Source organism: Sminthopsis crassicaudata, chromosome 5 (genome assembly GCF_048593235.1).
Source record: "Sminthopsis crassicaudata isolate SCR6 chromosome 5, ASM4859323v1, whole genome shotgun sequence".
Taxonomy (NCBI): Eukaryota; Metazoa; Chordata; class Mammalia; order Dasyuromorphia; family Dasyuridae; genus Sminthopsis; species Sminthopsis crassicaudata.
This window is the reverse complement of record NC_133621.1, coordinates 12,907,259-12,922,823: the sequence shown is the minus strand read 5'-3', so window position 1 is coordinate 12,922,823 and position 15,565 is coordinate 12,907,259. Positions and strand designations below refer to the sequence as shown.

At 34.1% G+C, this 15,565-nt stretch overlaps 1 protein-coding gene across 18 annotated transcripts in view; it reads right to left on the bottom strand.

The window, feature by feature from the left end:
• Nucleotides 1-5,277: 5,277 nt before the first annotated feature.
• The window catches only part of STK31 (serine/threonine kinase 31), a 70,270-nt gene continuing 59,982 nt past the window's right edge, over nt 5,278-15,565 (bottom strand). For all 18 annotated transcript variants that reach the window (XM_074269028.1, XM_074269022.1, XM_074269029.1 and 15 more), the window contains one exon: nt 5,278-5,671. In XM_074269028.1, the coding sequence (XP_074125129.1) occupies nt 5,450-5,671 (222 nt within the window). In that variant the 3' untranslated portion in view covers nt 5,278-5,449. The remainder of the gene's footprint in view (nt 5,672-15,565) is intronic.

Genomic DNA, 15,565 nt, shown 5'->3' with positions numbered 1-15,565 from the left:
CATCTAACTCTTCAGTATCAGTTCTTCTCATACCTCATTTATGCAAGATAACTATTCTTTTTACCTTTTCCTACATAGTTTTGCTTTTTAGAGTCACATCCTTTTCAACTCTATCCCAATCTTTCCTTTGACCTACCAAATTACTAATGAGAATCTTAGACATACAATTTACATTACCACATATGAAACATATGCAATTTGTATTTGGTCCCTTGTAATTAGTCTTTGATATTTATCCCTATATTATTCTTGGATCTTATATGTCGAGTTTTCTCTTGTTTTGTTTTGGAAGGCCGTTGGAGTTAAGTGACTTGCTCAGGATCACTCAGCTAGTTAAGTGTTAAGGTCAAATTTGAACTCATATCTTCCTGATTTGTATATCAAATTCTCTATTGAGTGTTTGCAACAAAATCCTGAAAGTCTGGCAATTCGTTGAATTTTTTCAGGATTATGCTTAAATTTGCTGGGAACAATACTTCCGGTCATAACCACAATTCTTTTGCTTTTCGATATATAGTGGTCTTTTAGTATAGCTTCTGGTAGGTCTCATGTGATTCTAATTGTGATTATTTCTACTTTTTCCTTTTGTTCTAACATTTTAGGACAATTTTCTCAAATTATTTTTGTATTATTGCAGAGACATTTTTCCAATTGTAGCTTTTAAATAATCTAATATGATGTTTCCTATTCTTGGTCTAGTTTCTAGATCAGTTGTTTTTCTTAAGAGATGTTTCATTTTCTCTTGTATTTTTTTCATTTTTTATATTTTGTTTTATTATTTTTTGGTCTTATAACTTTGCTTATAACTTATAACTTTTTGGTCTTCCTCTTGCCCAATTCTAGTTTTCAAGGAATCATTTTCTTCCTGAAGATTCTGGATCTTCTTTTCTAGTTGGTTAACTTCTTTTCACAATCTTTTTTTCTTGGATTGTTCTTGTTTTTCCTTTCAGTCGCTCACATTTGATTTTTAAAGTATTTTTGAGAATTTTTTCTAAATTCTTTTTGGGCAAGTAACCATTTGACATTACTCTTTAGAATAGGACTTTTTTTTTTTTTTTTTTTTTTTGCTTCAGTATCCTCCTCTGAAGATGAGCTCCAGCGTTCCCTATTCTCATGGTAACTTTCTATGATTGAGTTCTTTCTCCTTTGTCAGTTCATTTGCTTGTTTGTTTTCTAATATTAGTAGCTTGTTAATCACCTTTAGCACTGACTTATGGTCTCTGGTCTCAGGTCTCCCTTTGGTTCTCCCCTCTAGCTAGGAATGTTACTGGTCCCTTCATACCAGTGGCCTGCAACTCAGCAGCACAACCGAGTCTGGCATCCATTATCACTTGTGATTTCCTCAGTCTTCCCCTGCTCAGATGCCCAACTCCCCACAGAGGTGAAAATTCCTGTGTTCCAGGCCAAGACTACCTTCCAACCCAAGGGTTCACTGCACTGCTGTTTCAGCATAATTAGCCTAAAAGTATTTATATTTTACATAGACCAAACTTACTTCCTGGAGTCTTTCTTCAGATCTTCTGTTGTTGCAGGAGGACTACTGCTCTGTCCAAACTCTTACTTATTTTTACTGTTATTTTTTATGTTTGAGGTTCTCTTTTGTCTTGTTTGTGGAGAGATCTGGAGAACTTGGAATTTTCTGACTTACTTCACTATATTCCTAGAATCCTCTCCCATGGTAGCTTTTGAATGCAACTCAGTTCTGAATACACAAACATCCACAATCCATCTCCTCATCACGGGTTCTCAGAATGAGAGCAGAGAGTGGGACCCTTCCAGTCCAAAAGTCTTTCCAGTGGCAGTCTCATCATACTCTCATGTTGGAGTTTGAGAATTCCATCAGCCCCCTATTAGCCTTATACACGGTAATGTCACCACCACCCCCAGTAGAATGTAAGCTTTTTGTGGCAAAGGTGACTTTGTTTTTATGAGGCAGCAAGAAATATCTCTTTATGGGATACTTGGTAATCTTGTGTCACAGAATTCATAATAAAAGTATTTTTCTAACCATATAAAAATAATTATGGTTTATACACCTACATCTGTTGCAGAGAAAGAAAAGATAAAGAAGTTATTTTACAAGCTCAATGAAGCCCTCTAATTTAAATCAACATATAGTCTTTATGTCTAGAGATTTCTCTGCAAAGGTAGATCCATGTAAGAATAGAAGGAAAATATTAGAAAATATATTTCAAAAATAGGGAATCAATAAGTCAAAGACTCATAGAGCACTCAGAAACCTCATGTCTATACATCATAAATGTTCAATTTGATAAAAATTGGGAAGCACTGAGCACAGTGAATATAAAATAGGGAACAGGAATTGAAAACAACTTGCCCCTGACATAGGAGTCATTACCAAATTGTCTATATAGACACACCACCAAATTGTGAGACCACCTGGTACTTATTTGTATTTGACTTTGTGCTGATTGCAGCAATTCCTGTAACACTGTAAAGGCTCCTAAATGAGACCAAAGGAATTCAGTGTAACAAATCACATAAGGAAAACTAAGTGAAAGGAGAATGCCTCTTGTGCAAAGACTACGATGGTCAGATAGTTGGACAATATATACAATAATAATGATAACAAAAGCAATAATAAATAGCTACTCTACCATTTATTATAGTATTTTAAAGACTAGATAAATATATAGATAGATAAATATACTTATTTGATCCTTACAACTGCCCTGTGGAGTAGGTGCTTATATTTTACAAATAAGGAAACTGAGGCACAAGAAAGTTAAGTGCCCTATAGCTAATATGTGGGACAAGATTTGAACTCAGAAATTACTGACTTCAAGTCATATTTATATATACATATGCATACATTATACACACACATTTGTTCATCTGTGGTAGATATCACAGATAATTGATAGATAACCTTTAATGGACAGTAAAAATGGACAATGAGCTGGACCAGAACTGTGTAGGCCGATTCTCTTTCAGAAACTGATTTTTTAATGACCCTAAGTTTCTCTGAAACAAATGTCCATGTTTTTAAATTTTTTTAATTCTAAACTTGAACACCAACTAAAATGGACATTTCCAGGTGTAGAGTTAGAACAGGAAAGGAACACACTTAAAACTGTGATAATTTGTTTTTCTTTTAACCTATATGACAAAATGTTGCCTTGCAACAGCCATCCACCTATCCCCCTTGCAAAACAATGTTGGCTGAACAAGTTATGGTATATGGTCAGTGGTCCTCAAACTTTTAAAACAGGGGGCCAGTTCACTGTCCCTCAGACTGTTGGAAGGCTGGGTATAGTAAAAACAAAAGTTCACCCTCTGCCTCTGCCCCTCAACCCATTTGCCATAACCCAGAGGGCTGCATAAATGTCCTCACAGCAGGCCGCATCTGGCCCGTGGGCCGTAGTTTGAGAACCCCTGGTATATGGTTGTAATAGAATACTACTGTGTTGAAAGAAATGACAAATAGGATTCAGAAAAACCTGGGAAGATTTACATAAACTGAGGTAACGTGAAGTTAGCAAAACTAGAATATCATACACAATAACAGCAATAGTGTATGGTGATCAACTGAATGATTCAGCAATGATCCAAGACAATTCTGAAGGACTTATGACAAAAAATGCTATCCAAACACATCTACAAAAAGAACTACTGGAGTCTGAATGCAGATCAAAGTGTATACCATTTTCATTTTATTTTTTGGGGGTGAGTTTTTTTGGGGGGGTTATATCACATGACTAACATGGAAGCATTTTATATAATTGCACACATATAACTTAGATCAAATTGCTTTCTATCTCAGAAGACAGGAGAGAGAGGTAGGAAAAAAATTTGGAACTCAAAATTTTTATTTTTTAATTATTTTTTTATTTTCAAAACATTTTCATGAATAATTTTTCAACATTTACCCTGGCAAAATCTTATGCTCCAAATTTTCTCCCCCTTTTACCCTCTCTCTCCCCTAGATGGCAAGTAATCCAACATTAAACATGTTTTTAAAAATTATACGTTGAATCTAACATATGTATATATATATATTTATACAATTATCGTGTTGCACAAGAAAAATCAGATCAAAAAAAGACAAAAATGAGAAAACAAAATGCAAGTACTCAGTAACAAAAAGAATTAAAATACTATATTGTGATCCCTATTCAGTCCCCACAATCTTCTCTCCGGGTGCTGATGGCTCTCTTCATCACAAAATCAATGGAACTGGCCTGAATCATCTCACTGCTGAAAAGAGTCACGTCCACCAGAGTTGATCACATAATCTTGCTGATGCTGTGTACAATGATCTCCTGGTTCTGCTCATTTCACTCAACATCAGTCCATGTAAGTCTCTGAAATCATCCTGTTGATCCTTTTCATATAAGACCCCCCTCTGCCCCCCAGCTGAGGCTGGGGTTAAGTGACTTGCCCAGGGTCACACAGCTAGGAAGTATTAAGTGTCTGAGGCCAGATTTGAACTCGGGTCCTCCTGAATTCAGGGCTGGTGCTCTATCCACTGCGCCACCTAGCTGCCCCCTGTTGATCCTTTTCTTGCAGAACAATAATATTCCATAACATTCATATACCATAACTTATTCAGCCATTCCCCAACTGATGGGCAGCCAGTTTCCAGTTTCTTTCCTCCAAAAAAAAAAAGGGCTCCCACAAACATTTTTGCACATGTGGGTCCCTTCCCCTCCTTTAAGATCTCTTTGGGAAACAGACCCAGTAGAAACACTGCTGGATCAAAGGATATGCACAGTTTGATAGCCCTTTGGGAATGGTTCCAGATTACTTTTCAGAATTGTTGGATCAATTCACAACTCCAGCTACAATGTATTAGTGTCCCAGTTTCCTACATCTCCTTCAACATTTATCATCTTTTCCTCTCACCTTAGCCAATCTGAGATGTATTTAGTGATACCTCACAGTTGTCTTAATTTGCATTTCTCTGAACAATAGTGATTTGGACCACCTTTTCATATGACTAAAAATGGTTTCAATTTCTTCATCTGAAAACTGTTCATATCTCTTGACCATCAAAATTTATTTTAAAAAATAAATATATTTTTAAAATGCATGAACAGAAAAAGAAACTATTTCAAATCTAAAAAAAATACTCTTAACAACTTTGGCAAAATTTAAAAACATACATATCGATAACAAGAAATAAATTGAACCCCCTTTTCAATGCTGCAAAGTTCCTAATTTGATTACTCAATTCCCAAAAGTAGTAATATAATTTAAAATTTCTCTAATAATTCCAAATTCAATAAAATTTCATACAAATCACACAAAGCAGTGTTCTGTTTATCCAAACAGATTTTATTTTTATTTCTGAATACATGAAAAATAGGAAAACATAATCTGGACTCTTCCAGAATTATATAAATGTAATTGTTAACTTTTTAATTGCTTCAATTCAAACTAAACAAATGAAAAAACTAAATTCTGAGAAGCAAAAGGAAAAACTGTTTTACTGGTCAAAATTGTCTTCGCTATTTCTGGCCTTTTCATCATACATATCCAAGTTCTCCTCCTCAAGTTCTTCCTTCTCTTCACATTCAGAATCTTTTTCAGGGTATGTAATTAATGTTATCTTAGGCAGTAAGAAACACTCAGCATTCAAGACCTGTTCAGCGGTCATTGAATTTCTACAGTAGATTAAACTGGACAGCAGAGTCTTGACATCATCATCCTGAAAACAAAACAGAATAATAAAGGAGGACTGACTCGAAGCAAAAATCCCTGAAACACTTTAATCGGTGAAACTGAGCATAACCTTCTTTCTCCCTAAGTATTTTAATGAAATACAATACTCAAGGTATAATTTAAGCTAAAGCCATAGATACATCCATCAAATACATTCATGGTCCAAAATAAAGATGAACATTTTAAGAGGGATAAAGACTCTAAACTGTCTGAAGAAAACAGAATTTCAGATCAGGTGCTTCTTTCATCCCCAGTCTTTCACACACACACACACACACACACACACACACACACACACACACACACACACACACACACACACACACACACACCTATTTTCCCCCTCCCTTAAACAAACAGCAGCCAATCTTTCATGGAGCTGTATAGTCAAACATTTCCTTTTCAATGTCTTTCATTTTAAGTCAGTTATTCACCACTTTCTTCTTCCTACTAAGGGAGTTTCTCAAGATAGTCCTGTGTATTTTGCCAAATGTCACCCAGCCTATTCTCTCCCACATCTTCAATTCAGGACCCATCTCATTATCAGTATCTGTTCAAGTTGGAACTGTAAACACAATGGAATAACTGCCTATCTGACTACAAACAGGCATTTTCTGACTCAAGAGTTCTTCCTGGTTTAATTATGATGCCAATCTCTCCTGTGGTCCTATATCTCTGGGGATGACGAGCTTGATGCAATCAGCACATTCTCCATAAAGGAGAGCAGAAGAATCTCCATGTCATGCTTTTTTCTGACATTGAAAAGCATCACTGAATGAGCTCACCTCTGTATTTGCATCTACCAAGTAATCTTTCTAAGGCTCCACTTTACAAAATTTTTAATGTTAGAATAATAACAATAATGATAATGATGTTAGGAGAGCATAGTAATTAGGTAAGGTCCACACTAAGACCAGAATGGATAGCTAATATAGAATAGAGCTCTATATATACATACATATATATATATATATATATATATATATATATATATACATATATATATATATTCAAGGAGTTGAGTAAGTACAAAAAATGAGGTCAGGTTTAACATAGATGAAGAGTAAGGGGTCCCTGAATTGGAAAATGGAATAGAAAGGGGAAATCTTTGAAGAAGCTTTAAAAAAAATAAGCAGCAGAATCTTGTGTTCTTTGCATCTTTTAGTCAAGTACAGGTCAATGCAGTATAAAATTGTGCACAATTCTGACTTTCCCTTTCTCATGTTTTTATCAAGCCTATTTCAAATGTAGAGAGAGATAATCTTCCACAATGTTAGAGACATAAGAATATTTATTGATCAATAGCTACTGATGTCCTCTCAATTCTTTTGTTAGAAAAATGTCTGGTGTTAGCTTTCCTTCTTTTAGATTAGAAAAGAATCTTGAAAACTAATCCCTCAATGTTTTCCCAATCATGTTTCCTCCAAGACAGATTTCATCTCTGTATATCTTCTTTCCAAGAGTTCAAAAATTTGGTGGTTCTGCTGATGAAAAAGTGGTCCTAAAAATGAATGTTAACAGATTTCTTCCACTTTTCACCTTCGCTCTCTTCCTTTCAGTTTCTTTGCATCTCTATAACCTCAGAGCCTGAAACAAATCATTTCTACATTTGATGAAATGATTATTTAAAGCACTACAAAATTAGTATTACCTGCCTTCTTCAAGGATTTCCCTTCTCTGATCCCATCTCCCAATGCATGGAAATCTGATTGTTAATTAACAATGACTGTTATACCTGACCTTATTTACTCAATTCCTTGAATATTTAGTTCAGATCTATTTCAGTCACCCATCCTGCACATAATAAGACTACATCATTACTTTAAAAAAAACAAAATCTCTCTCTTCTCCTAATATCTCTGTCCCTGAATCTCTCCCTATTCTCCTTAATACATCCCTATTTCTGGCTTCATTCATCTTACTACCAACCTGGGAGTTGATGGTGTCAATCCCTTTCAACAATGTATTCAATGAACTTTCTACAATATGTGGAAATGAAGAGCATACAAACCTGTCTAGCCAAATTGTGTAAACTTTTTGGGATATTATTGCATTATAAAAATGCTAGTTTCAAAGGAAATTAGAATCATATGATATGACACTAAATGAAATAAGAACCAAGACAACAATTTATATAATAATATTATAAATAACAATTTTAAAGACTTTAAAGCTCTGGTTTCTGAAATAACATGATTCCAGAAGACTGAAGATGAAGTATCCTACCTAGCTCTTGACAGAGAGGGGATAGAATCAGACATATATTTTCCCCCATGGCCAATAAAGGAATCTGCATCCTCTAACTGTGCCTATTTATTACAAAGGGGTTGTTTGTACTTTAATGGAAAGGAAGAACTGGGAAGGAAAAGGAGAGGGAGAGAAAATAAATGCTTGTTAATTGAAAAAAATAATAATAAAATTAAATTTTGAGAAAAAATTTCCAGGGAGAAAAAAAAGTTCTTTAAAAAAGTGTTTTTCTCCAGATTGATAATAGGAAGGGGGAAATCTACAGCCTTTTATTTGGGGATTTTAAATCAGAAATTTCTGATCAAATTGTGAATGACTTTGTTATTCTCAGCAATACAATAACCCAAGACTACTCTAAAAGACTTATGATTTAAAATGCCATCCATACCAGAGAATTAATTGTGTCTGAATATAGATTGAAGCATGCTTTTCTTTTTTTTTATTTTATTTTTTAAGGATTTTTTTGAGGGGGGAGATCTTTCTTTTGCATCATGACTTTTATGGAAATGTTTTACATAACTTCATATGAGCTTTTTCAATGTAGAGGGAGAAAGGAAGGGAGAGAATCTGGAACTCAAAGTTTTAAAAATGAATGTTAAAAAAATTAACTGTAGCGGGGAAAAATAAAATTTAAAAATTGATTTAAAAATAAATTTTTGATCAAATTAGTGACTCCTCCTCCCTCCTTACTTCTAAGTGTTCTGAGCAACTGAAAAAAAAAATAAAATGGAAACTTGATGGGGAAAAAAATGGAACTTTGCACCTACGGCTCCTTTGGCTTTAAAAAATGCTATGATTCTCTGGATGTAGTCCTGACTGTGTACATCTGAGGATAAGCACACTTATTCTACATAATGTCAGCAAAATGTTTTTCAGTTGTGTCCTCTTTCTGACCTCCATATGGAGTTTTCTTTGCAAAAACACTAGAGTGGTTTGCCATTTCCTTCTCCAGTAGATTAGAATTAAGTGACTTGCCCAGGGTCACAGAATTAGCAAATACCAGATTTCCTGAATACTGGGTCAGTGCCCTACCTCCCTAGTAAAATGTTACCTGGAGCCTTAAAAAACTCAACAAAGTTCTCTCCACCATCACAAAATGCTTCAAATACTTGGTATTGCCCTATTTCCATCATGATAATTACTAAACAACTACCTCCCACTTGCTTTCTTCACTTGTTCTCCAGGATTGTGAAGTGTTGCTAAAATTAAAGAAACTCAATGATGGAGTCCACTATAAAATTCAGGACACAAACTTCACTGCTAATTAGCAATCCGTGTGTGTGTGTGTGTGTGTGTGTGTGTGTTTTAATACCACTCCTGTGTGTTTTAATACCACTCCTGTGTGTGTGTGTGTGTGTTTTAATACTACTGTGTGTGTGTGTATGTGTGTGTGTGTTTTAATACCACTCCTGTCCATGGAAAAGCTTTATCAGTGCTTTCATCCTTCCTGCAAACACACAGGGGCTCCCACTTAATGTCAAGGTGCCTCCAGACTTCAAGACTACATGGATGTCAGGGGATCCCAGAGGCTGTGGTCCCATCATCCTTCCCTTCCAGACTGGTCTGTTCCACCCCTTCCTGATCATACAGCCCTTTGTGGATCCATTCTTTAGAAATGTAAAGAATCCCATTAAACTCACATGATCAAACCTACTCTGTTGGGTCCACCCCACTCTCAGACTATAAGCAAATGGCTGTGACTCCAGGGCCTCTGTTTTCCAGCCCTTGGATGATGGCAGTCAAACATTTGGACTTTAGGCCTGGAACCACTTTGGGCTTGAAGATGTGGAATTCTTTACCTTGTACAAGGCTTCCCCCCTACACTCCCATTACCTTTTCAAATCATGCTCAACTCCAACCCAGGACCTTTTTAAATTTTCCCAGTTAACACTCCCTCCTCTAAATTACTTCATATGTTTTATTTATAACTTGTATTTATTATCTGTGTGTATATCGCTTTCCCTCAATGGCATATGGACTCCTTGGAGGCAGGACTTGATTGCTTTCTGTCTTTATAATCCAGAGTTTAATGCAGTGACTGACACCCAGTAGTTGCTTAATGTATGTTTTTTTAAATAGAATTGACTAAAAGGGAAAAGTAGTGTCAGAGTGTGAGAAGACATGAAAGCTAGGTCAAGAGATGTAAAGATTTAAATAGCTCAATCCACCTCAGAGTCCAACATCTTCATTTCACTGATGAGAAAACAGAGTCTAAAGGAAGTACAAGATTTGAACCCCAATCCCAACACTAGAACCTGTTGTTAAGTAACAGTCTCTGCCCAACAGAAATGAAAAACGCAGGCAGAGAGGCAACTATGTGCCCAAAAGATTGAAAGATAATGGCAAGAGGGTCAAAGGATATGAACAGACAATTTTCAGATGATGAAATTGAAACTATTTCCACTCATATGAAAGTGTTCCAAATCACTACTGATCAGAGAAATGCAAATTAAGACAACTCTGAGATACCACTACACACCTGTCAGATTGGCTAAGATGACAGGAACAAATAATGATGAATGCTGGAAGGGATGTGGGAAAACTGGGACACTAATACAATTGTTGGTGGAGTTGTGAAAGAATCTAACCATTCTGGAGAGCAATCTGGAATTATGCCCAAAAAGTTATCAAACTGTGCATACCCTTTGACCCAGCAGCGCTACTACTGGGCTTATATCCCAAGGAAATACTAAAGAAGGGAAAGGGACCTGTATGTGCCAAAATGTTTGTGGCAGCCCTTTTCATAGTGGCTAGAAACTGGAAGTTGAATGGATGTCCATCAATTGGAGAATGGTCGGGTAAATTATGGTATATGAATGTTATGGAATATTATTGTTCTGTAAGAAATGACCAGCAGAAGGAATACAGAAAGGCATGGAGAGACTTACATCAACTGATGCTAAGTGAAATGAGCAGAACCAGAAGATCATTATACACTTCAACAATGATACTGTATGAGGATGCATTCTGATGGAAGTGGATATCTTCAACATAGAGAAGAGCTAATCCAATTCCAATTGATCAATGATGGACGGAATCAGCTACATCCAGAAAAGGAACACTGGGAAATGAGTATAAACTGTGAGCACTGTTTTGTTTTGTTTTGTTTTTCTTCCCAGGTTATTTTTACCTTCTGAATCCAATCCTTCCTTTGCAACAACAACAACAGAATTCGGTTCTGCACATATAGATTGTACCTAGGATATATTATATTTAATATGTATGGGAATGCCTGCCATCTAGGGGAGGGGGTGGAGGGAAGGAGGGGAAAAATTTGGAACAGAAGAGAGTACAACGGATAATGTTGTAAAAAAAAATTACCTATGAATATGTACTGTCAAAGAAAATGTTATAATTATAAAAATTAATTTTAAAAATTAAAAAAAAAGAAAGAAAGATAATGGCAAGAGGTGGGGAGGTTAGTAAAGGCCTCCTGCAGAAAACAATTTTGGTTGAGGAGGGGTTCTTTTATAAATTTTTTAAAAATGTTCAATAGCATTTTATTTTCCAAATACATGTAAAGATAATTTTCAACATTCATTTTTTAAGACTGTGTGTCCCCTTCCCCAAGACAGCAATCAATTGTATATAGGTTAAATATGTGCGACTCTTTTAAACATATTTTCATATTTATCATGTTGTGTAAGAAAAATCATACCAAAAGGGAAAAAACACAAGAAAGTATTTTCACCTTTTAAAATTTTGTTTCTATGTTTTGATCCACATTCAACTTCCATAATCTCTCTCTGAATGTGAATAGCACTTTCCATCACAAGTCTATTTGAATTGCCTTGAAACACCACATTGTTGAGAAGCGCCAAGTCCATCACAGTTTATCATCATAAAATCTTATTGCTGTGTACAATGTTCTCTTGGTTCTACTCACTTCACTCTTTTATGATCGCCTTGGAATATAAACCGAGTAGAGACACTGTAGTTTTATATAGCCCTATAGTCATAGTTCCAAATGGCTTTCCAGAATGGTTGGATTATTTCACAACACCACCAATAATGCATTAGTGTTCCAGTTTCCTACATCCCCTCTAGCATTTATCATTATCATTTCCTCTCATTTTAGCCAATCTGAGAGGTGTGAAATGGTGTCTCAAGAGTTGTCTTACTTTGCATTCTACTAAACAATAATGTTTGGAGCATTTTTCATATAACTAGAAATGACTTTCATTTCTTCATATGAAAATTGTCTGTTCATATCCTTTGACTATCAATTGAGGAATGACTTGAATTTATAAGAATACAAGTCAATTCTCTACATATTTTAGAAATGAGGCCTTTATCAGAAACATTGGCTATAAAAATTGTTTCTCAGTTTTCCGTTTCCCTTGTAATCTTGGCTTAACTAGTTTTGTTTTGCAAAAAAAAAAAATTTAATTTAATATAATCAAAATTATCCATTTTGCATTTCATAATGTTCTCTAGTTCTTTGGCCATAAATTCCTCCTTTCTCCAAAGATCTAGTTTAATGTATTTTTTTAGCTGAAAGGGAAAAATAGTGCCAGAATGTGAGGAGACATGAATGCTGGGCAAAAAAATATGGATCTATCCCTTGCTCTCTTAATTTACTTATAACAATATCACCTTTTATGTCTAAATCATGAACCCATTTCAAACTTCTCTTGGTACAGGAAGTTAGATGTTAGAATCTGCCATACCATTCCATTTCCAAGTATTCCTAGCAACTCTTGTCAAAAAAGTGAGTTCTTATCCCAAAAGTGGAGTTTGGAGTTTTATCAAACAGTACATTGTCACTGAATACTGTCTTGTATACCCAATCTATTATACCAATTAACCACTCTATTTTTTTAGCCAATACCAAATGGTTTTGATGATTACTGCTTTATACTATAGTTTTAGAGAGTAGACATTTTTCCCATTAATTCTTGATATTCCTGACCTTTTATTCTTTCAGATGGATTCTGTTATTTTTTTCTAGCTCTATAAAGTAGTTTTTGGCAATTTGATATGGCAATGAATAAATAAATTTAAGTAGAATTGTCATTTTTCTTATGACCTACCTATGAGTAATTGATATTATTCCAGTTGTTTATATCTAACTTTATTTGTGTGCAAAGTGTTTCATAATTGTGTTCATATAGTTCCTGGCTGCCTTGGGAGGTAGACTCCCAAATATTTTATATTATGTAGAATTATTTTAAGTGGGGTTTTTCTTTCTATCTCTTGTTGCTGGGCTTTGGTGATAACATATAAAAATGTTGATGTTTACATAGGTTTATTTTATATCTTGCAATTTTGCTAAAGTTGTAGTAGTTTTTTAGTTGATTCTTTAAATATGTCATAATATCACACACAGAATGATAGTTTCATTTCCTCATTACCTACTCTAATTCCTTTAATTTCCTTTTCTTCTTTTATTGCCAAAGCTAACATTTCTATTACCATACTGAATAATAGTGGTGATAATGGGCAACCTTGTTTCACCCCGATCTTACTGGGAATGTTTCTAGCTTATCCTCATTATATATAATGCTTGCTAATGGTTTTTACACAGAGGCTAGTTGTTATTTTAAGGAAAATTCCATTTATTCCTATGCTTTCTAGTGTTTTTATTAGGAGTGGGTTTTGTATTTTGTCAAATGCTTTTCCTGTATCTATTGAGAAAATTATGATTTCTGATAATTGATCATATCAATAATAAAACTATGTAGATAGTTTTTAAGAAGAAGTTTTGTAGCAGGAAGAAAAAGCTCTAGACAAAGAGGGAAAAAGAGAACTTAGGCTGAGAATGTTAGTGCAGAGAATGATGAAATGGATCTGTTGGGGGATGGTTATGATAAGAACAAAGAAGAAGGTACAGATGCTAAATTCATGTTGCATACACCAAATCAAAAAGCCTTGCTAAAGATGTAGTAGCATTCTTCCTATGTCTGTCAATTTTTTTTCTTTATGTCAACCTACTCCAAAACTTGAAAATCTTTGTACCTCCACACATGTAGTTGAGTGATTCACAAAATAAGGAATCTGATGGAAGGTTAAAAAAAATTTTGAATAATAAAGTTCTTAGATTATCCTTTAACTAAACATTGATTTTTTCTTTACATTTCTTTATATTAAAAAAAATTAAACCTAGAGGGAAATTAAACAAAGTAACTATAAAAAAGGCAAAAAGTATCCAGCAATCAATCTATGAGAGCATACTCAATAGCTATATGGATACAATTATAAAATGATCCTTAAAGAATTCAGAATATAAATAATTGAAGTTCAGTGCTCATGAATAGGCCAGGCCCATTATAAGCCAAAATTAAATACTACCTAAACAACTTTATAGAATTACTGCCTTATTATACTAAATAAACCAAGAATATACTTTAACAAAACTAGACAAAATATTAACAAAATATGTTAGAACAATAAAATCTAGAATCTCAATATTAATCATTTTAAAAGTAGAAATACGGAGGAGGTAAGATTAACACCTTTAATCTCAAAAAAACCAATTAAAGCATTGGTACTAGTTTTAAAAAAGTAGGAAAACAGAATAAAGATTGGAATTCAATTCAGCAACCTGGTGCATTATAAACACCAAAATATTCCTTAAGAAAGAAGTTTTTAATTGACAGAATTACACCATATACCACAATGAACATGGATGTGAGCTGAAACAAGAGATTCTCACAGATTAAGGACTGACTTAACAAGCTTGGTACATGAATGTAATGTAATATTCCCGTGGTATAAGAAACAATGAATATGATAAATACAGAGATGCATTAAAAGATTTTAAGGAATTAATACAAAGTAAAGTAAGCAAAAGCAGGACTAGAACAATTTAAATGGGGAGAAAGCCTAAAAATAAATGCTGTACAATTATAATGACCAACTGAATACAGATCAAAGCATAATTGTTTTTCACTTTCTTTTGCTTCGAATTTTCTTCTACAAAATTACCAACTTGAAAATATGTTTTACATGATTGCACATATATAACCAATATTAAATTGCTTACCATCTCAAGGAGGGGATAGAAAGGGAGAAAGAGAATTTTAAATTTTTTAAAATGTAAATGCTTTTAAAATTTGTTTTTACATGTAATTGTGAAAATAAAAAATAAATTTTAAAAATTATAATGACCAAACTAGATCTCAAAGAAAAATTATTAAAAAGGCATATTCTCCCTTCCTCTTTTTTTCAGGTGTGGGAGGGAGATGTAGTGATATAGAACATTGCAAACATCAGATTTTTCAAACATCAGATTTTTTCCATGTACTGGTTAGTTTTGCCAAACATCTCTTTTTCCCCTCTTTTTAAAATTATATTATAAGGAATGATTTTTCTGGGAGAAGAAGCAAAGAGAAAATTTTAAAAAACATATAACACTACAAATTCATTGATTAAAAAATATTCAGTATTAATACATTTTGAAACTTCCAAATTTGAATTTCCCAAAAGATGTGAAATTTGTATTGCCAGGATTCAGTCTTATAAAATTAGATCTAATTCTAATCATAAACTAAATCTCTCAACTTCAATCTTCAATTAAGTGAACTCAATTCCATTCCTCTCTTGCCAAGAAAAGGAGAAACAACCCTAGCATACACAGGGGTAAGTGTATTATTCCTTAAAACCTTCAAATGCCAGATGAGAAAGGGCATAT